The 24,076-nt window shown below is 38.6% G+C and overlaps 1 protein-coding gene across 1 annotated transcript in view; it reads right to left on the bottom strand.

Annotated features, from left to right (window-relative positions):
• KMO (kynurenine 3-monooxygenase) overlaps positions 1-24,076 on the bottom strand; it is a 58,134-nt gene that overhangs the window by 23,488 nt on the left and 10,570 nt on the right. The window contains exons 2-8 of the mRNA XM_037986073.2: positions 17,343-17,412; positions 16,371-16,468; positions 15,099-15,188; positions 10,834-10,882; positions 5,714-5,801; positions 4,136-4,301; positions 1,385-1,456 (exon numbers count right to left, since the gene is read on the bottom strand). Of these exons, the coding sequence (XP_037842001.1) occupies positions 1,385-1,456; positions 4,136-4,301; positions 5,714-5,801; positions 10,834-10,882; positions 15,099-15,188; positions 16,371-16,468; positions 17,343-17,412 (633 nt within the window). The remainder of the gene's footprint in view (positions 1-1,384; positions 1,457-4,135; positions 4,302-5,713; positions 5,802-10,833; positions 10,883-15,098; positions 15,189-16,370; positions 16,469-17,342; positions 17,413-24,076) is intronic.

The following is a 24,076-nucleotide window of genomic DNA, read 5'->3' as shown; positions in this document are numbered from 1 at the left end:
AGTGATGCTGGCACTGTAGGTGGATCCCGACATCACAGGACTTCTTGCTGTGACCGGGAGCTTTTGGAAGGAATGTCCAAGCAGACAGGAAAGGCACTATCACTTTGTTCCACTGCTCCCAAAGAAAAGCTCTGCCAAGTCCCAGGGGTGCTCTCCAGCTTCTTTGATTATTAGGACAATTTCTATATTGTAAACTCTCCATTTTCACACAGCAAATACTACACTCTTTTTTTTTTTTTTTCTGAGATAGCGTCTTGCTCTGTCACCCAGGCTGGAGTACAGTGGGGTGATCTCAGCTCACTGCAAGCTCCACCTTCCGGGTTCAGGCGATTCTCCTGACTCAGCCTCCGAGTAACTGGGATTACAGGCATGCACCCTGCTAATTTTTTGTATTTTTAGTAGAGATGGTGTTTCTCCATGTTGGCAGGTTGGTCTGGAACTCCTGACCTCAGGTGATCCACCCACCTCAGCCTCCCAAAGTGCTGGGATTACAGGCATGAGCCACCACGCCCAGCCTACATTTTTTAAATTACTAACAGGTTGGTTAGATTTGACATCTCTTTTTCTTCCTTTTAAGATAATATTACTGGGCCCTGGACCCCAGGACAGATACCAACAGAAAGAAAAAGACCCCAACCTGGGAAACAGCTGTATCTACCTAGGAAAAAAGTCTCTAGGGTCTAATGAAAGAAAAGCCATGCTCTTTTTTTTTTTTTCTTTTGAAACAGGGTCTTGCTTTGCTTTCCAGGCTGGAGTGCAATGGGATGGTCACGGCTTACTGCAGCCTCCACCTTCGGGGCTCAAGCAGTGCTCCCACCTCAGCCACCTGAGTACTTGGGGATGCGCATTTCACCATGCCTGGCAATGTTTTTTTTTTTTTTTTTGATAGAGGCAAGGTCTTGCTATGTTGGCCACACCAGTCTCGAACTCCTGAGCTCAAGCAATCCTCCCGCTTTGGCCTCCCAAAGTGCTGGGAACACAGGTGTGAGCCGCTGCACCCAGCCCCATGCTCTCTTTTGATAATGCATATTCCAATGTACTACAGACCTTAAAGGCTGAATCGCTTCCTAATAGACAACCTAAATCTCTTTGGCTTTACTGGGAGGGCCGTTTCTTCCTCAATTGTCTTTAGTGGAGATGACAGGCACCACCACACATAAACTCTCGCTACCCATTCATTTAAGTGAAATCTCCTTTCCAAAGTAAATAACTGGAAATCCTTCAGATTTTTCCTCAGTCATCCCAAAGTTTCAAAGCGATAATCACTAAATAGATTAAACAATGAAGAGATCAATGAGGTATATACATTCTAAGTACAAACGTAAGTAATAAACAACATTAATTACAGATGCAAAATTACAGTTGATAAAAAATTCTATACTACCATGTTAGGAAGTGCAATCATCATAAAGGTATTTCTAGGCCAAATATGCAGATAATTAGGTTCCATGGCATACTGCAGAAAAAAGGATATATGATTGATTAGTGCAATTATATAGCAAACCTATAAAACGGACTCAGCTTTATAATAGTTTCCACAGTAATTAAAACCAGTACCATATATACAATGATATGCACATCTATTGCTACATAAAATAGAAGTTGTCTTAGAAAACACTTTGCATTCTGTCTTTATAAACTCAACCTTAGGTAGGTTTTTTTGACACCAGGTATAATTCAAAATTTCGGAATATGTGCGTGTGTGTGTGTATATGTAAGGAAAAAGACAGAGAGAGAGGGAACATCTTATGTTCTCAAATCTTGAATCACACCTGGTATAATTATACCTGGTATATAAGCACACACACATGCACATATCTAGATGTGTACATGTGTGTATATGCACACATGTATAATGTATGCACACACATTATGTATATATTGATACAATTTTTTTTACTTTATCTTTTGCCTTATTTCAGAACTTATCTATACTGGACGGAAAAGTCTTACATTTAAATTTCATGAGCCAAACCAAAATTTTAGAAACAAGCTTCTTATCATTTGTTTCCTATAACATAAATAATAGAGAAGAGTCTTATCTCTTTAGTAAGTCCTCTGTAATTACTGTTAATACAATAACAGCCTGAATAAGTATTAATTGCTTGGGTAGATCAATTGACCCAAAGACCCAAGTGACCCAAATTTTTGAAGGTTCCCAGGGGTATTATATACATGGAAATATACAAACAATTTTCCAATTATTTCAAATTTGTATTATTTTCTACAGATGTTTCGAGAGCACCTTCCATGTATCTCTTACATAGTAAGAATACCAAAAAAACAGCATAGTCTTGCAGGAAACATTTTTACACTGTATCATAGTTATTTGTGTCTCAGCTGAAGGGACTGTGCCTTCCTTGCTTTTTTAACCTCAGACTCCCAAAGAAAGCCCAACACACAGACACAGAAATGAGTACGTGCATAACTCTTGACCTTATAGTGCAGTCGAACAGGCAACAGGTGTACATATGAAAAGCAATTACTTCTTTTTAACAGTAATACTAGTGGTAGAAAGCCATTTACCCAATCTCTTGCCCCCACTCCAACCATCAGAGGAGTGCAAGTGCCTATTTCATGCATTACATTAAGAACAAAAGAAAAAAAAGACACAAAGAAAAATAGAGAAAGTCTCATAAGATTGTTTTTGGGCCATGGCAAAATGTTCCCATGTCTGAGTCACATTGCTATGCCTAAACAATGTTCTTAAAAGAGTGGAGACGTTTTTTAAAACCATCAATTATTACTATTTATTACGTATACCTAGAAAATAAAGGGCTTTCTTAAATCTAGCAAGCACAGTTCTTCTTAAGTGTGGAACAATTTTTCAGCAGAATTCTGTTATCCTATAATCCAGAGTTACAGATTGTAGGCCATGAGAACAGAAGCTATCTGAAAACCAGTACAAAAAGCACTAAAAAGTTAGCGAATGCATTTTGACCATGAGGATGAAATAGAAAGGTAAGGAAATGTGAAAATATGGATTTTACTGGCAGATATTTAGTATTTAACAACACTATCCCATACTGCCTAGCTATTTTACAGTTGTCTGAATTTCCGAGGATAGATGAAATCAGCATCTTAAAAATGTATGCTTTATATGCAAATCAAGTATTTAATGTTGTTTGCATATCCATACTTATAAGCCAATATCCTTACTGTTTCTGTTAGCATTTTTTTCCTTAACAAGTTCCTATACTTACTTGCTTATGACAACATCAAAAATTACATACCACTTATTTGCCTGTGGTCACATACGGTTTAACGAGGAAATGAGAAAAACACAATAGAAATCACTTTGCAACCATTTTCTAGTCATTTTATTTAATAACTATTATTTGATTTAATCATGGTTATAAGAACCCTGGATTGTCAGTATACTGAAGGATTCATCATCAACCTGTTTTTTTCTCCCAAGAGAACATAGACAAATGATATTATTCAAATCCTTTATGTGTTTCCAGTAGGAGGGTTGTAACTTCTCCCTTCCCTTCTCCTCCCTTTCCCTTCCCTTCCCTTCCCTTTCCTTCCCTTCCGTCCCTCCCTCCCTCCCTCCCTCCCTTCTTCCTTCCTTCCTTCGTTCCTTCCTTCCTTCCTTCGTTCCTTCGTTCCTTCCTTCCTTCCTTGAAGACAGGATTGGGCTATGTTGCTCAGGATAGAGTGCAGTGGTATGATCTCAGCTCACTGTAGCCTTGACCTCCCAGGCTCAAGCAATCCTTCCATCTCAGCCTCACAAGTAGCTGAGACCACAGGGTGTGCCACCATCCCTGGCTAATTTTTGTATTTTTTACCAAGACAGGGTCTCCCTATGCTGCCCAGGCTGGTGTTGATCTCTTGGGTTCAAGCCATCCTCCTACCTTGGCCTCCCAAATTTCTAGGATTACAGGCCTGAGCCACTATGCCCAGCCTTCTCCTTTCTTTTTCACTCAAGAAAGCATATCAAAAAAGAAAGGACTGAGAATTCATTATTATTAAAAAGATACCTATGCATCCAATTTATTATTAATCACAAAGTTCTTGTGATAGGCCTCAAAATGGATCAAGACATGTTGCTGAGAACGACTGCACTAGAATATGTGTTTGCACTCATGGTGCAAGGGTTGTGGGAAGGCGTTGAAAAAGGGCAAGGACTTACATCTCCGTTCTTAGGTGGAATAGTCAACTCCATGTACCCATGAGGAATGTACTGCTGACTGTAATCAAAGCGAGGTTTCTTCATCAGGTGAGACCTGACAGTTGAATAGGCTCCATCACATCCTACAATAAGGTCACAAGTGACATCTTTGGGAACTTTGTCAGATCTGAAAAACAGAACAAAACATCCAAAAGAAAAATATGTCTAGTGGTGAAAATGATGATGTACCTCTGGGTGTGAGAAGTAGTGGCTCCACAGATAACTTAGAAAGCTCACTTTTACATGTTTGATTTGGAGCTTTGAGTTAATAGATGTAACATTTAGATGAAAACACTTGTCCCAGTCATACATTTGCTTATGAGAATAGCACAACACCCTACTGATTAATAAAGACATGGTAGGCCACAGAAGTGTGACAGGATTTGAGATTTTTGCATGAAGGAGAATCTTGAAAACAGGGCAAGTGTTCCAAGTGTACAAATGAATGTATGTACAACCACAAGGATGTGACCAAGATTTTCTAACCATACATTTGGCTTGAGCAGAGGTATTAGAAGAAAAGCTTAAGAAAAGAATACAAGGTAGGGAGAGAAAGGAAGAGGAAAAGAAGAGAATCTTGAATGTTAAGATAAAAGATTTCAAAACATTCTGGCAAAAGGGAAACTGAATTTTTCTATTAGGGGAATGATGTATGAAGAGTTGCAATTTAAGAAAACTTCCTTGGCAGTTTGAAGTGAAGGCAGAATGCCAAAGGGAGCAGAAAACAGGGATGAGGTGATGGAAACATATTATATTACATGTGCAGGGATGACAGCCAGAAGTACTGTCCTGCAGCTAGAAGGAGGAAGACAGACTCTGAAGCTGGTAGAAAGTAGGAGATACTGAGGAGTGTTCTAGATTTAATGGGAGAGGACAGGGGGAAGAACACATCATGAATGATTCTAATTATTCGGGCATTAGTTCTGGGGAAGTCAGGAATGGGATGTGATCTGGGAGAAGCAGGTGATCAAGGTTTTAGATGTGTTTGAGACAATGGCGAAATGTTCCAGCAAGGATGTGTGATGGGAAATTAACATAAATTGATTAGAGCTTCTATAAGGATTTAGAACGAAGAAAGAGGCTTGGACTGGAAATATTCATCTTAGAGATGTGGTTGTTGAACCCATGCATGTGGATCCATAGCATATCACAAGAGTGGGATATGAGGCTTGGAACCTTAGAGGAAATAGAATCGTCCAAGGAAAGGCAGAGAAATAGCACCTGGAAAGAGAACAGGACAGCAGTGGAGGGTCACGTATTTGTGAGAGAGGAGAGAGTTTGAAGCACATTAGAGTCACCAGTGTGGAATACAGTACAGTAGGAAAGTGAGCGAGTATGAGAATTAAGAATTATTGGCATTGGTGTTCAGATGGATCAGGGCCTATTTTCAATCTAAAATTCCTTGAATCTAGAAACTATTTGGATGATCCTTTCAATAATCTTTTAACTCTTTCAAAAGAGCCAAAGAACAAAGTTTATGGATACAATTCTCCACTCCCAGCTTTCACCTCTGAAGTCCAAAACCTGACCCATAGTTACCCAAGCACTGTGATCATTCCTTCCTCTGGATTACATTTCAACAGCTTGTGGTTAAAGTGCATTTTCACACTGGGGTATTTCTCAGCAGCTGAGGAAATGGAGAAAGAGGCAAACAGAATGAAATTTCAATTCTTACTTCACTTAATGAAATTGAAATATTAATTGTTTTCTGGGAACAGTATGGTAGAGATTTTTATTCATAACAATGTTAAAATAAGTTCACTTAAATGGAATTTGACAACTGTTTGGTAACGATTTCAGTATAATTTGCTAGTAAAACAGATGAATAAAAATCAATTATTCTCATCTCAAAAAGGAAACATCCAACTGATTCCACTGTACAAACTCTTGCATTGCTGTAATTATTAGCACCCTGGGAAAGAAGCAAGCATCTCATATTTCAGACATCGCCTCTAATCTAAGGCTTTGCTGTGATTGGAAATATTCAGCCAAACTCCTTTCCTCATATTATGCATGCCTCTATATCTCCTTTTAGCTAGTTTTCCGGAATTCCGATTGAAGTTGTCACAAATAGAGATTGTTGACTTTAAATCTCTTTGAAATCAAACACTGGAATAGTTAGGGGGAAAATGAGTAAGAAGCTTTGAAACCTCTCAATAAACTGAAACAAATTATTTTCATAATTTTCTGTTTTGCCTGCTAGCACTCTAGAGAATTGAGTGAATTTCAGTTTATGAACTATTAATTATGTCCTTGTTACAACAGGAAAATATGATTTTGTCCCTATTAATGCTCATGTATTCATCTATAAATACAGCCTATTTACTGTTCTTAAAGGCACAAATCAGAATACAGGTGTCAGAGCTGGACTAGACCTCAGAGATGATTTAGTTCAAAATCCTTCATCTTAAAAAGGGAGTAACCAAGATTCTGGAAGTAAAGGTCAAATGCTTGAGGTCACACAAAGTGAAAAAATTAAGGACCAAGCTCATCAAGCTGTATACATTAATTACGTACAGTTTTTTGTATGTCAAAAAAGTACGTAAAAAGAATGTTGAATTTGAAAAAAAATGGGGAAAATAAGGCAGGAGTTCTATTCCTGCCTGTACTTATCTCCCCTCTTCATCTCAATCTTGTCTTATTTTACTCTGTTTTGTTTCAGTTTGATTTGGGGGTTGAAGATTTTAACTTTCTTGCAAAACCTGACAGACCCTAAACCAAAGAAATTCATCTATGTATAAGAAGTAGTTTGGCAAATAACTTTGAAGTAATCAGAGTTGACCTGATATGCCAAGGATATATTTTAGAAACATAACGTGTTGGTGACATAAACTTTTAACAAAATTATGTTTATGTTTTACATAAGTGTATAGTATTACATCCTAAATAATTTTTTATAGAACATTAGTTCTGGGATATACTCCCTCAAAAAAACTGTTCTGTTGTCAAAGACAGAAGAGTAATGCCGAATACTCTGTCTTGGGCTGTGCTGTCCTAGTGTCCAGCCACATATAGCATTTGAGTGCTTGGAATGTGGCTATCCTAAATTGAGATGTGTTGCCTGCATTGCATTTTGGCAAATTAGAACAAAAAGTATATATAAAAAGAATGGCAGTGAATAACTTTGATATTGATTACATATTGAAATGATAATATTTTGGATATATTAGGTTAAAATATATATATATATTTTTTGAGACAGATTTTCACTCTTGTTGCCCAGGTTGGAGTGCAATGGCGCAATCTCAGCTCACTGCACCCTCCACCTCCCAGATTCCAGAGATTCTCCTGGCTCACCTCCTGGATTCCAGAGATTCTCCTGAGTAGCTGGGATTACAGGTGCCCACCAACACACCCAGCTAATTTTTATATTTTTAGTAGAGGTGGGATTTTACCATGTTGACCAGGCTGGTCTCAAACTCCTGGCCTCAGGTGATCCACCCACCTCAGCCTTCCAAAGTGCTGGGATTACAGATGTGAGCCACTATGCCCGGCCTAGGTTAAAGTATCTTATTAAAAATAACACCACCTTCTTCCTTTTTTTTTTTTTTTTTAACACGGTTAGTGTAAATTTGAAAAGTACACACGTGCCTGGTATTTGTGGCCACACGTTGGACTGTGCTGCTCTGGAAGATCCGCAATGCAGACCAAGAATATAACAAAAGCCCTGAGAAGTACTAGAAGAAAAAAGGCTGAACCCTTGTTTGATGCAGGATTTGTCAAACTTGTTTGGCCACACATCCTTTGTCTATTTGCTTTGGCTTAACAAGTATTAACATCTCACAGAACAGCGGATGAACCGTGAAACAATCCCACATGAAATGCCAATGTAGGGAAATCATGGAAAGACAGTGTTGTCAGAGGCGAGCTTGTGCAGTTAGGGAGAAGTGAGCATTTATAATTGATTAAATATGTGGAATGAAAACCTCCCACATTTGATGCCCTGTAAACAAAGAACAAACTTTATATGCCCAACAAAGAGTGAAGAGATTCAGCATTCATTTTATTGATATATTTATGGCATTTATGAAATTGTGTGCCATGCAGCACATTCCAAATAAAAAACAATTTGAGGAACTTCTGATATGTACACTAAGATTGTACCTTTCCCATGTTTTAAGTTCCTTAGTATTAACAGATGTTTTATATATAATATCGGAGGCAGAAGTCATAATAGTTAAAAGCATGGACTTTGGGATAAACAGACTCAAATTTAAATCCAGATTCTACCACTTATTAACAGTGTGATCCAAGCTCTCTAAGCCTCCATTTCACCACCTGTGAAACTGAAATAAAAGTAATTTCCCCCTCATAGAGTTGTTGGAAGGGTTATGCAAATCTATACATGTAAAACACTTAACATAGAGCTTGGTGCTTCAATGAATGTTTGCTGTTATTTTTATCTTGATAAATTGAGAGGATTTTAGAAAGACGGTGTCATAGGTCTGCTATGCTGCTTTTTGTAACAGCTGTATTGTGGGTTTTTCTTTTGTTGTTTTGTTTTGATTTTTTTGAATTGACGACTTGCTCTGTGGCCCAGGGCTGGAATGCAGTGGTGCAATTATACCCCTGGGCTCAAGCCATCGTCCCTCCTCAGCCTACCAAGGTGCTGGAATTACAGATGTGAGCCACTGCACCTGGCTGGTTCATTTGCTTTCTTGAGATCAACCTGAATATACCTAGCTAACTGCCTCCACTCCACCCATCTACCCATCCAAAAGGCAGTCTGACAAATATAACTAAAGAAATACAATTAATAATAATACTAAACCCTCTCTCTTATATCTGGTGAATCAACTAAAGTGAAATTTCTCATAGCCCTCCCCTCCCAGTTTAATCCCATTAGATTCAGTTACATTCAGTAGATATATTGAGGGGATTGTGGAGCAACAAAGATAAATCATGTACAGCCTCTATTTAAAAACCAGAGTCTACTGGGCTCCATCACGAGGGACTAGTTTAAAAGACAGTAGAGATATTAAGTGGCATGCTAAATCTGTTTAATACAAATGCTGAAGGGAGGAAAAGCAACTACAATGTAGGCTTAAACTTAGTAAGGGATGCATGGGGTGTGATTGGATTGACTGTGCAAGCTACAAATTTAATTTTTAATCCAGTAGCTTTTCCATGAATAGGTAGGCCTTTTTTAGTTATACAAATTTAAAACTTCAGGGTTATATTTTACACCTTTCTCTTTCTCAACTTTCTGTATCCCCTATCTATCGATTTGTTCTGTTACAAATATCATGAATCTACACTCTACTTTCCAACCATATTACTATAGCTTTATTCTTGGGCCCTTTTGTGCCCAGGGATTATGGAAACGCCTTGAAGATTGCAACCCCTTCTCAGTCTTCACACTACGGCTTTTCATCTCTCGAACAGGCAAATCTTTATTATTATTATCATTATTATTATTACTATTATTATTTTATTATTGAGACTGAGTCTCCCTCTATCACCCAGGCTGGAGTGCAGTGGCATGATCTCGGCTTCCTGCAACCTCTGCCTCCTGGGTTCAAGCAATTCTCCTGCCTCAGCCTCCCATGTAGCTGGGATTACAGGCATGTGCCACTACATTCAGCTAATTTTTTTTTTATTTTTGTATTTTTAATAGAGACAGGGTTTCACCATATTGGCCAGACTGGTCTCGAACTCCTGACCTTGTGATCCACCTGCCTCAGCCTCCCAAAGTGCTGGGATTGCAGGCGTGAGCCACCGTGCCTGGCCCAAAAGGCAAATCTAATTGTGTCACTTAGCAAATTGAGTTTATCTGTTGTTCCATTAGAGTATGAGTTCTTCATCAGCGTGAACACTCATTCACTTGGTGCCTAGGAGACCATGGGGATTCAGTACATGTTAAACAAATGATTTCAGTTCAGAGAACAGTCAGTGAAGTGGGTGTTAGCACCTGTAATCCCAGCTACTCTGGAGTCTGAGGTGGGAGAATCACTTGAGTCAGGAGTTCAAGACCAACCTGGACAACACAGAAAGACTCTACCTTTAAAACAAATTTAAAAATTAGTCGTATGTGGTAGCATGTGCTGTAGTCCCAGCTTCTCGGGTGGCCAAGGTGGGAAGATAGCTTGAGCACAGGAGTTCGAAGTTGCAGTGAGCCATGATTGCACCACTGCACACCACTCTGGGTGACAGCAAGACCTCATCTCTAAAAACTTTAGGCAATTGCTATTTTCAAGAAGGACTTCGTTTATTTCTTTCTTTTTCTGAGACAGGGTCTCCCTCTGTTGCCCAGGGTGGAGTGCAGTGGTGCAATCGCATCACTCATATCTCACTGTAGTCTCGACCTCCCCGGCTCAAGTGATCCTTCCACCTCAGGCTCTTGGGTAGCCGGGACTATAGGTACACGCTTCCACACCCAGCTAATTTTTCATTCTTTCTAGAGATAGGGTCTCTCCATGTTGCCCAGGCTGGTCTCAAATTCCTGGGCTCAAGCGATCCTGGCCTCACCCTCTCAGAGTGCTGGGATTACAGGCATGAGCTATCATACCTAACTTCAAGAAGGACTTTGTAATGTACATAGTCTTGCTCTTCATAACCCGTGGAAAGGAGCAGCAAACAAATCCAGTAAATCATATGACAAGATTAGTGTCATGTGCTTTACTCAAAATGACACTGGTGAATCAAAGCATTAGACTTACCAGTCAATAGATCCTTGTTTAGATTTTCTCTGCTTACAGAAAGGATATACTGCAAGAAAAGTAGGGTAGATACTGTTTGTTTCTGGTGAATGGACAAATATAATTCTAAGTTATTCACTCAGCAATAAAACATATTTATTATTTAGCAGAGGGTTGCAAGCTTAATTTTGTAACCATTTCGCTAAATGACCTTTGTTTTTTTTTTGTTTAAAAAAGAACACTTTAGCCAAACACATATAATACAATATCCAAGTTTACGCTTAGGCTTTTTCAAAGTTTAATACTTTAAAAATCAAATCCTTCTCTTGTAGCTAAAATATAATTTTCATCCAGAGAGTTCTATATCAAAAACAAATCATAAATGTAATATTTTCAGCTTAGGTCTCCAAATTTAGCTCTTAGAAAAACTTCAATCATGACAGTATCACTAGAATCAAAGTGTTATTTCCTGAAGAGACAACTTTGAAAGCTTTCATTTCAATGTAAAAGGTGTGTGTGTGTGTGTGTGTGTGTGTGTGTGTTGGTTGGTTGTGGTAGGGATGAAGGTTGATAGGAATAGGACCAGTCCTTGCATGGAACGTGTGTTGGTTGTTTCTAACTTTATAGGACAATTCAGCAAAGCTGACCCTCCCCTGAGGCAAGGTAGGCACAGTGCCTATGGGCCTACAATACTTTTTTTTCTTTTGAAACAGAGTCTTGCGCTGTTGCCCACGTTGGAGTGCAATGGCGAGATCTCAGCTCACTGCAACCTCCACCTTCCGGGTTCAAGCGATTCTCCTGCCTCAGCTTCCCAAGTAGCTGGGATTACAGGTGCCCGCCACCACACCCAGCTAATTTTTTTTTTTTTTTTTTTGATTTTTAGTAGAAATGGGGTTTTGCCATGTTGGCCAGCCTGGTCTCGAACTCCTAACCTCAGGTGATCCACCGACCATGGCCACCCAAAGTAATGGGATTACAGGGATGAGCCACATCACCAGGCCACTTTTTTCCTACTGATTTAAAAATAAACCAAATCAAAACATTTTTAAGGACTCTTAAAAGTATTGTAAAAATGTTTTGATTTTAGTTTGTTTTTAAATCAGAAGGAAAAAAGTGGCCGGGCATGGTGGCTCATTCCTGTAATCCCAGCACTTTGGGAGGCTGAGGCAGGCCGATCAATTGAGGTCAGGAATTTAAGACCAACCTGGCCAACATGGCAAAACCCCGTCTCTACTAAAAATACAAAAATTAGCTAGGCGTGGTGGCACGTGCCTGTAGTCACAGGAAGCTGAGGCAGGAGAACTGCTTGAACCCAAGAGGCAGAAGTTGCAGTAAGCCAAGATCGCGCCACTGCACTTCAGCCTGGATGACAGAGTGAGACTCTGTCTCAAAAAAAAAAAAAAGAAATGAATAAAGAAAGAAAGAAAAGGAAAAAAAGAAAAATGTTAAGTATTATATAATAACAAATATGTAATAATAAATCCAGCATGGATTTTATTAATCTTTATACCAATGAACCCATAAAATCTAATTTTTAATATTTATTATTATTATTATTATTATTATTTTTCTAGAAAAGGAGCCCATGGAGGCCAAAGTGCCACTTGGGGCCCATTAAAGTCATAATGCAAGCTGGTAATTCATGGTGAATCTATTCTTTAAAATTTGAAAGCATATAATTTCCCAAATTATGGGACATAACAAATATTTTTAACACATATATACTAATTTATGAATCTTCACCTCATCCAAAAATAGAAGTATACATTAACAGCTAAATCTATACTTAGTGTAAAAATAACTTGGTCAGTGGCAATGACTGAAGAGGAAATTCCTGTCTTTGTATAATTTAAAATGAACAGAAACATCTTCATTCTCTTCCTCAAAGCTAAGTTATTAATAGACTGTATTTCAACAGAAATCAAACTTGTCATTTAAATTATGTTAGGAAACATTCAAATTATAAAGGTTTTTTAATTTTTAATATTTTTTTTTTTTTTTAAATTTTTGAGACAGGGTCTTGCTGTTGCCCAGGCTGGAGTGTGGTGGCGTGATCATGGCTTACTGCAGTCTCAACCTCCCTGGCTCAAGCGATCTTCCCACCTTAGTCTCCCAAGTAGCTGGGACTACAGGCGCCCACCACCATGCCCGGCTAATTTTTAAATTTTTTATGTAGATACAGGGTCTTGCCATGTTGCCCAGGCTGGTTTTGAACTCCTGGGCTCAAACAATCCATCTACCTTGGCCTCCCAAAGTTCTGGGATTACAGGTGTCAGCCACCGTGCTTGGCCCAAATTATAAAGATTAATTTACATGGGGAAGGTATTTTCTTTCCACCTCAGTCAACTGGGAACTGATAGATTTGTCAGCTTCCTTCTTTCCTTCCTTCTTCCCTTCCCTCCCTCCCTCCCTCCCTTCCTCCCTTCCTTCCTTCCTTCTTTCCTTCCTTCCTTACCCCCCCCCCCCCCTTTGTGAAACAGAGTCTCGCTCTGTCGCCCAGGCTGGAGTGCAGTGGCGCCATCTTGCCTCATTGCAAACTCTGCCTCCCGGGTTCCCGCCATTCTCCTGCCTCAGCCTCCCGAGTAGCTGGGACCACAGGCGCCGCCACCTCGCCCAGCTAATTTTTTGTATTTTTAGTAGAGACGGGGTTTCACCGTGTTAGCCAGGATGGTCTCGATCTCCTGACCTTATGATCCGCCCGCCTCGGCCTCCCAAAGTGCCGGGATTACAGGCGTGAGCCACCACGCCCGGCCACGCCTGTAATCTTAACACTTTGCGAGGCCAAGAGAAGGTGGGCTCCCCGGGGATGTGAAGAAATCCCAGAGTCATGGGAATGGCTTTGTGCTCCCACAGGCTGTGGAACTGACCAGGTAAAGCAATTTTATGCAGTTCTTAAAGGGCAAGGAGGCCGCCATATTTGACTGAGATATAAAAGTGACGATAAAGAAAAACTGAAGTATGTGGGGCCCCTGTAAATTTTGCATAAACTCAGTTCTTAAGAATTGAGAAGTAGCAGGAATGATGCGGGAGGGGCCGTTTCCTCCTTGTAATGCATTGAAGGCCGCAAAATGGGAACTCACACCAACACGTGCACTCTCTTGGGGAATGTATGCACGCTGTCTCTCTCGCTCACACACACACACACTCACACACACAGACACGGTGGTGGGGGTGATGGTGTCAGGTCCAAGTCCCTCTCCTCATTTAGCTTTTCTGATACCTGAACCGTATCTTATCTATGGGTACATTACCGGTTCACTCTCTGAAGCGGGGACTGCTATGATGACTTGGCCTTCCTCCGGACATTCCTTGTTAATACAAGTGAACAGTGAGAGGATTGCGTTGATTTCACTCTCAACTCAGTGAAACAAACACCCGGAAGCTGGTTGGAATTGTAGAACCTCCGCTTCCACCCCAGTCCTAATGAGTCAGACTGCATTTTAACAGGATCCCAGGTGAGTTTGAGAAGCACAGGTCTACTTTCAATGAGAGCTCTGCTGAGGGTCAGAGACTTAGAAGAATATGAATCTCACTCAGACTCTGCACTTCCTAAAAGGAGGCATAGCTGGATAAAAATAAAGCAAGTTGGAGTTTTTCTCTTGTCAGTGGATGTTTGGTGCATTCATGTATCTCTCAAGAACAGAATCAGAAGGTCTAATTAGATGAAATACAGATTTCCCCCTGTCCTGTGTGTTACTGTGTGAAAGATAAGGAAAGCACACAGCAGGATGAGTCTGCTTTCATAAACTCTCCATCTTCATCTGGCCTCTATTGTTTCAGAAATCGTGTAGCACTGAAAGCATTTCTGGATCATTCTATATATTCTATTATAAGCCCAATTTTGAGCAAGAGGGTGAGTTAGGGAAGGGCAATAACATCATGAAAACTTCTAGATTGTTCTTGTACATTATGCTTGACGACAAATAAGATAGTCATCTTCTCTATCTAATTGAAAAGGAGAAAAGAGGGAAAGGGTGTCCCAGGTAGCAGGGCAGCACAAAGAACAGTAACAGCTAATTCTTTTTGAATGTTTATTCTGGTCTGGGGCTTGTTTTGAGCATCTCCTCTGAATAAACTTGCTAACTGTATCTGTATTATACAGATACAGTATAATACAGAAAATACAGTATAATACAGAAAAGTATCTGTATTCCTGGGGTCTAGACTAAGCCAAGCAATGTAAGAGATAGGACTGGAGAGAGAGGGGCCATCAAGTAAGAGGCAAGTTCCAGACGTTGACTTCCTTATAATCAGTGCACAAACAATGATCTCCAGGGTAAACCTACCTGAGACTTTGTCCCGTAGGGAACTGCAGATTTTTTTCCTGAAAGAGAGTGGATCATTCTTGCTCTCATGGGAATACCTTGGGATACAATCTGAAATGAAACCAGAAATATTGAGTTCAATGACAGTAACATGGCATTATGTGAGAAAGATAGAAGTTGATTTTTAAATGTAATTTCAAGTATTCTCCAAGACATTTTAAAAATTGTGAAAGACCATAGAAGCCCAATGTGGTAGAAACTCCTTCAATGAAAATGGTGATGATGAAGCTTTTAGTTTTTTTTTTAATCTTAGATCTTAGAACTGGCTTAAAATTTATCTGATCTAAATCAAATAACACAGATTGAGGAAAGTGATTTGTTGTTACAGAGGTTAAGTGATTTTTCTCATAATGACAAAAAGGGAGATTATAAGGAGTAAAACCCAGGGCTCCTAACATTCAATGCAACGTGTTTTCTTACACATGGCTGCTGCTATCTGGGAGAAAATAATAGGAATGCAAATAACACTCATATTTACTTGTATTATCAGCTCAAAGACACATTGTCACTGAAAGTAGTATCAATAAAAATACATATATCACATCTGTTTATATTACTCAGCTACACGTAGACAGTGAAAAGGTCTACAACATTAAGCTCATATGATGAAAATCTGCTATAGGCCCACCATTCTTTATCCAAACCCACAGGGCTTCATGGTTTCAGAATTCAGAATTTTTCAGTTTTAGAAAGTAGTGTAGTACCCATATGCTGGATATCACATAAACCCATCCCATAATCAAACACAAAATTTCTATAGCAAAACATATTTATGCTAAATGAGATTTTTAAAAGACTACAAAGAGTCTCATGTCAGGTCAGGTTTTGCTACTCAATGAGTAATGAGAAGCTTTCTATTTTCAGAGTTTTTTGGAGTGTAAAATTGTGGATAAGAGATTATGGGCCTGTGCAATTGGAAAAAAAAAAGGAATTTGGCTCCTCTTATCCTGGATGCCATCTTGACTCTCACTTTCTACAGGCAGTGATGCACCATCCTGTTGAGAACCCAGTATCGGAAGCAATCATCCGGTTGCAGGGGCCCCCTCGGGTGCCTCGAGTGTCCAGTGTTCACCCTCTTGCCAAATTTCAAATATTAAAAGCTTTAGTAGAATGAGTTTTCATGTAGAGATTCTTGGTATTAAATGGTACTTTTTAAGCCAGGATGAAATCAAATCCACGCAATTGTTGAAAAATACCAGGTATTATCTTCTATAAGAAAGATACATTAAGTACCTGATCTTCCAGGCCAACAGCTTTCAAGGCTTGTCGTCCTCTATGAGAAAGGGCTAAGTTAATGCTTCTTCCACGTGTGAAGTCAACCACTCGAGGATCTGAGACATTGGAAGCAGACTCCATGTTACACACTCTTTATATCCTAGTCCAGGATAAGCAAAATTACCGCACCTGCACAATTGGTTCATTCAGAACCAAATTAAAGACTTTCTTAATTGTTCTAAAGAAAATGCTAACAGCAGTAAATTTATATTAAATTAAATTTAGATAGTTGGTGTTTTTTTAAAAAACAACTAGTTTTTCTTAAAAAATTGTTTTATTAAAGAAACTTTTTAAGTTCAGAAAATCTAAAGAAAAATAAGTCAAAGAATTAGAACCACATCCTGCAATTAATTCTTTCTCTTCCTTCCTTCCTTCCTTCCTTCCTTCCTTCCTTCCTTCCTTCCTTCCTTCCTTCCTTCCCTCCCTCCCTCCCTCCCTCCCTCCCTCCCTCCCTCCCTCCCTCCTTTCTTTCTTTCTTTCTTTCTTTCTTTCTTTCTTTCTTTCTTTCTTTCTTTCTTCCTTCCTTCCTTCCTTCCTTCCTTCCTTCCTTCCTTCCTTCTTTCTTTCTTTTTTCTTTCTTTTTCTTTTTCCTTCCTTCCTTCCTTCCTTCCTTCCTTCCTTCCTTCCTTCCTTCCTTCCTTCTTTCTTTCTTTCTCTTTCTCTTTCTTTTTTCCTTCCTTCCGCCACGCTGGAGCACAGTGGCGCAATCTTGCCTCATTGCAACCTCTGCCTCCTGGGTTCAAGCAATCCTCCTACCACATACCACCACACCAAGCTAATTATTGTATTTTTTGTAGAGATGGAGTTTTGCCATGTTGCCCAGGCTGGTCTCAAACTCCTGGCCTCAAGCGATCCACCTGCCCTGGCCTCCCACAGTGCCGGGAGCCACCATGCCAAGCCTTCATCCTGCATTTTTCACTATGGACGTACCTTCCCTAGCTTCATATACATCAATCCGGAAATTCCTCTTTGCAAGAAAGCATGCTTGTAATGAGCCGACCTAGAAATTAACAAAAAAAATTAAATATTTATCTGATTCCACAAATATAGGGAATTTTTAGCAGCAAAATGAAGCATCATGTGTGGCTATATTTTACTAGCCTCACATCATGTGTGGTCATATTTTACTAGCCTCATTTATCACATTGATTTACTCAATTTCTGCTGAAAAGCATCAGTGGCAAAAATAGCAATATTTATTCAAGATTAAGTAATACAATTTTAGAAGTCCTTTTTTTTTTTTTACTTTTTTATAGTGAGATAATTTTCAAACAGAAAGAACATAAAACATATATAGCTTACAGAATAATTAGAAAGCAATTCTTTATAACCTTACATCCGTTATAACCACTACTCTGGTCAAAAAGTAGAATAGCGTCATTCCTCCCAAACTCCCCCCACCTCCTCCCCAGTTATAGTCCCCTTCCTCTCACAAAGAGGTAAATATTATTCTGACTTTTGTAATAACCCATTCTTGCTTTTTTATATTTTAGCCTTTAGGTGTACATATTTCTAAGCAATATACTTTAATTTTACCCATTAAAATTTTTTTAAGTTTTTTTTTTAGAGATGGGGTCTCACTATACTGCCCAGGCTGGTCTCAAACTTGTGGGCTCAAGTGATTCTCCCACCTTGGCCTCTCAAAGTGCTAGAATTATAGGCATGAGCCACTGTGCTCAGCCATTTACCCATTTTTTAACCATATAGTTAGAATTACCGTGTGTGTGTGTATGTGGTTTGTTTTTGCATCTTGCTTCTTTAAGGCAACATTATGGGATTCATTTACATGATTACATGTAAACTTAAGGTCATCCTTTTTTTTATTACTGTATGATTCTTCATTACATGAAAGATCACAGATCATCCATTCTACTGTCAAAGGACACTTCAGTTGTTTCTGGTCTGGGAATATGTTAACAATGCTTCAAAGAACATTTTTTTGTGTGCAGGAATTCTGGTACATATATGATTATTTTTTTTTGAGGGTTCTATGCATGGAAATGGAATATCCGGTCAAAAGTTTATGTGCCTTTACTTTTATGATGCCAAACTGTTTCAAAATTTGTTCGTAATGTGTTTTCCCACCAGCAGCTTCTCAGAGTTTATCTTTGCCAGCACTTGGTGTTCTCAAACTTTTCATTATTGTGGAGTGGGAGGGTGCAACCTGGTAAGTCGGAGAGGAATGTAGTTTTAATTTGCATATGCTTAATTACTAAAGAAGTTGAGCACTTTGTTTTGTTTTGTTTTGAGACAGAGTTTCGCTCTGTCACTGAGGCTGGAGTGCAGTGAGCACTTTTTCATATATTGATTGGCTGTTTGGATCTCCTCTTTTACCAAGCATCTGTTTAGGTCTTTTGCCCATTTTCTACTGGATTGCCTATCTTTTTTCTTTTCTTTCTTTTTCTTTTTTCTTTTCTTTTTTTAGTTGTTCATAGAGTCTGAAAATAGAGTCTTTGTCATTTTTAAACATGAAAAATATCTTCTTCCATTCTGTGCCTTGCTTCTTAAATGCTATAGTCTATTTTGAGGATGAGAAGCTGTTTATTTTAATGTAACCATATTCATCCATCTTTTATTTTATTATTAATGCAATTACAAATGTCTTGTTCAAGAGATCTTTGCCTATTCTGAGATCATAAAGAATTTTTTCTGATCTATTGTCTTCTTAAAGCTTTATGGTGTTGTCTTCCCAGTAGCTTTATATAGGTTGTGATAGTTTACTACCTCATCACTAGAAACTTGTATTTGGTAAAGTCATCTGTATATAATTATCATACTTGAATTTTCAACCGTAATCAATACTGTTAACTAGACCTTCTGGAAACACTAACCTTCTCTCATTTTCTGGTTTTCTTCATACATCTCTGGCCAGTCCCACTTTTCCTCTTTCACCATTGCAAAGACGGACAAATTTTGGAGTTTCTCAAATCTCCATCCAAGTCTGTCTTCTCCATCCATGATGATATGAAAATTTATATCTCCTATCTAGATCTGTTTTTCGAGCTCATGCATACAAATATTTAAGTGATATAGCTTCTGGTATGTCTCAAAGCACCTCAAAATCAACAGGTCCGAATTGAAACTTGCAGTCATCCCCTCCCATCTCATCAATTCTCTCCACATATTCCGTATGTAAGTGAATGATATGCCATCCATCCAGTTGCACAAACTAGAAAGCTAGGAGTCACCGTCTCTCCTTGATACTCCATTCCCAGTTCTGCCAATTCTACCTAAAAATGTTTTTCCATCTACTCATCCCTTTTCATTTTCACCTTTCTGCCTCTAGTTATTGGAATCATTATGCTTGACTAATATCAAATTTTCTGTGATTCTACCAGCATTCATCTTACCTCTTTCCAATTTATTTTCCACAAGCAGTCATTTAGGGTGATGGTATAATAAGTCATTTGAACTAATACCTCTACTGAGAGGAAAAGGAGATGCAGAGAGATGAACCTGGCATTTGGAACCATGCCTGTAGGCATCTACGAATGCAAGAGAGGCTGAGGACTTCAGTAGAATTTTTGACAGACTCATGAAACTAGAAGTACAATATTTGGAGTCTGGGATACTCCCACACCCCTTGCTCAGGAGGGCAGGTTCTGATAAACCCCTTAGGTTTTAGATCAGGACCCTAAACAGGTACATCCCAGGAGAAGGACAAACTGGAAGGAAACCAATGGTCCAAGGGCCTGTCTGGAAATCATCTCTAGTCCTGATCAGATTGCATTAATTTTTGATTGCTGGTAATCACAGCCACCCAAAGGAAACAAACATAAATCCTCTCTGGAAAAAAAATGACATCACCGTAGGCCTCAGATTTTCCCCATGTTTTAAAATATACAAATCTAATCATGTCACCCTTCTGCCCCAGCCTTGCTATCTTTCTTTTAGCCATTGTATTCACCATGCTGCCCCTCACTGAGAGGTTTAGCGTGTATTATATCCATGGCCAGAAATGTTATCTTTCCTCTTTACATAGTAAACTTCCATTCATCCTCCAGGTCTCCACTCAGTTTCACTCCCTAAAAAAAGACTTCCTGGGCCACCCTACCTCAAATCTCGCAACTATGAGTTCTCACAGTGCTTTGAACTTTATCTTTGGGGTAAATTGCATCCTTCCAACTTCATATGTTCAAGTCCTAACCCCCAGTACCATAAGAATGTGACATTATTTGGAGATAGGATCCTAATATAGGTAATCAAGTTAAGATGATATCATTAGGGTGGGCCTTAGTCCAATATGACTAGTGTCTTTATAAAAAGGGGAATCAGACATGCATTGAGGAAAGATGATGTGAAGAGACACAGAGAGAAGACTTCCATCTACAAGCCATGGAGAGGGACCTGGAACAGATCTTTCCCTCATAGCTCTCGGAAGGAACCAACCCTGCCAACACTTTGATTTTAGACTTCTAGCACCAGAACTGTGAGATGATACATTTCTGTTTCTTGAGCTACCCGGTTTGTGGTAATTTATTTTGGCAAGCCTAGCATACTAATACAAAGAACTTACCACAATGGAAAATTTACATCTTTAGAGTGCTTCTATAATCAATATCTGTCTATCCTTCTAAGCTATCAACAGATTTTGCTCACCATTTTATTCCTAGCATCTACCATTGTGTTTGTAACATAGTGAATGCTTTATATATATTGGTTCAGTGTATAAATAATGGTAGAGATTACATTTTTAAGTAAAGTTTGTAACCAAGTGAAGCAAAAATTTATTGAGCTCCTACTAAATATAACTTAATCTGCTAAATTTTAGGGAGTCAAAGGTTACCAGGATAAGTCCTTGTGCCCGGTAAACACCCTATTTAGTAAAAAGAGACAAACATATAAACGTATCAATGCTTAATGAACCACGTTTGAGTATGGAGGCCCACTTCTTACATTAAAAATTTGCAGATTCTTTTATATTAGTTGAATTTCTAACATAGATTATTTAAAAATATATAATAAATTTCATCACAAATCATCTACATATACTTCAAAAATAATTATGTGTTTAAGTCACGTAATTTTGTCCTACTGACTCAAAATTCTGTATGCATGTTATTTCACAGACCCCTTGCAAAATAGTTCTGGGCTCACAGGTAAAAATCAATGGAAAGAACGAAAAGAATAAGTGGGGTCCTAGAAAACACACATGAAGAAGATTAATTTTGCCTTGACGAATGTGGCAAATTGTATTTTTCAAAGATGGTCATGATGATATCCCTTATCCTACATGCTCTTCTCCAGTGTGATCTTGATACTCCTTCATCAACACATGGGGTTTATTTCTACAATCTCTTAAATCTAGAAGGGCCTCTGATCGCTTTGACCAAAACAAATGCAGTAGAAATTACCCTTGAGTTATTTTCAAGCATAGTCCTTAACTGGTCCAGAAGTTTCTGCTTCTTTCTTTTAGGAAGTCAATTATCACAAAAGACAACAGGGTCAGGAGAGTTGGAACGAAGACACAGGAGGATCATTTGTTAGATTGGTGCAAAAGGAATTGCAGTTTTTACCATTAACCACAATTACTTTTGCATCAGCCTAATAGAAATGAATCTCTCTTACTGAGAAAACAGGTAGGGAGGAAGGCAAGTAGGATGCTAAATCCACAATCTAAATATCAAGTGATCAGTGAAAATCTAATGTAGGGAAATGGCTTAAAAGGAGAGAGACTAAGATTCAGAAGCAAGAAATCCATTCACCCATCTCCTAAAAATTCAACCACAGTAAAGTAGCTACAATATATAATGCTGCAAACAAAGCTCTCAGTAACCATGTTGGAAAAGGATCAGCTCCAAGCCAATGATGGGCCAATGGTCTGGTTGCATGGGTTTGTTATGTTCCTTTTCTTTGATGAAACTTGATTCCAGGATCTCAGAAAAGGAGGGATGACCAGGGTGGAGATTCTGCCTCAATCATTCTAAGGTTGGAAGGTGCCAATTCATACCTTTCCAACACTTATGTGTTTGCCAGTTGAACATGTATTAATGGTTTTTATGAGAGAATAAGGGATCTCGGGTAGTGTGGGCACAGTAAGATTAAATCTAACTTAGGCTCATGAAAATATTAAGTGCTAGAGAGGATAAGGCCTAATGGGATCTCTTACACATGGCTTGTAATTATCTTTTCAAGTTGAATATTCACATATTGAACAAACCAGCAATTCCTCTTAAAGGCATATACACAAGAGAAACTTTTGCTATATGTATATCAGGTGATATGTGCCAGGCTGTTCAGTGTAGTGCCTTTCATAGCTAAAATAGACAAGTAAAAAAGCTGGGAATAGCCCAAATGACTATCAGAGAGGAATGAATGAACACATTATGACATATTCACACAATGAAATATGAAAAGCTGTGAATAGCCCAAATGACTATCAGAGAGGAATGGATGAACACATTGTGGCATATCCACACAATGAAATATGATATGAATATATTAGCAATACTATATGTGAAAAAATAAGACTCAGATGATTTTATACTGCATGATACAAAATAAAAACAATCAGGACTAAACTATAGATATATGCAAATATATAATTTTTGAAACACATAGCTAGTATTTATATGTACATGTATATATGAGATAAATATGTAAATAATATATGATAAAATGATATATAAAAAAGCAAAGGAGTGATAAATAAGATTTGGCATAATGCTTCTAATGGGTGGGGGAGAAGTACAGAGCAATCTACCACTTGTGTTGAGTAGTAGATTCATGACTGCTTACTATTATTATTATTAATAAACAAACAAAGAAGTAAAAGTGTTTTCTCCAAGACCCGTCATAATAGTGTGTAATGAAATAAAGCTTGTGTGAATGTGATCCCAATTCTGTGTAACTGGAGTTCAAATAAATTTAAAGAAAAAATACATTGGTAGGTGTTATGTCGGTTCAGCCGGAAGAGGTAGTAATGTGTGTGGCTTACAATAAAGCTTTCAGACTGTATTTTTCTTTCCCCTCTCACTTTCTGTAAAAAGTGTTTAATTGGGAATAACTGTCAGTGCCATCTTGAGTTGTTATGCTGGCAGGAAGGACTAAGACATAAATATATAAGTGGAAAGGAAATGTGGTGTGTAAAGCTTGCTAAGCCCACCACAAACTCTTGGTTAAGGCACAGCTAGATTCCTGAACATAAATAGTTAAGGAGGATGGCACATGAGAGAAGAAATTGGACAGAGTTAGACAGCTGGGAGAAATAAAACAGATTTTTTGATTCTGGTTCTGAGGGTAAAACCTTAATAGAGACAGGACAGTTCCCAGTAAGGACACGAACAATTATGAAAAGTTTCTGTGTTTGTTTTGAAACACTAAACGTTCACAAGAGTGAGATGTTTGCTCACAAAATAATTTTGCAAATTAAACATTTTATGAATAACCAGTCTAGTCTGTTTGTGTGTACAAGACTCTGAGGACATTCCTTGGTTACACAATTACGGATTTACCCAATTTGTCATTCTCTCGCTTCTCCACTTTCTTCTTCTGTCTCTTCATACTTCCTTATTTACAGGTCGTGTGCTTTTGACGCCATCTCGGTCCATTAAAGGGATGCCTAACCTACCACTTAAAAATACTATTTGAATATTTCCTTTCTGTAAATGGTGAGGTATGCTTCTCCTGTCTTCCGTTGCTTAGGTTTTCTGTCAGTTCCCATG

The sequence above is a fragment of the Chlorocebus sabaeus genome, chromosome 25, assembly GCF_047675955.1.
Source record: "Chlorocebus sabaeus isolate Y175 chromosome 25, mChlSab1.0.hap1, whole genome shotgun sequence".
Taxonomy (NCBI): Eukaryota; Metazoa; Chordata; class Mammalia; order Primates; family Cercopithecidae; genus Chlorocebus; species Chlorocebus sabaeus.
The sequence above is the reverse complement of the archived record's forward strand: the minus strand, read 5'-3'. Positions and strand labels throughout refer to the sequence as shown.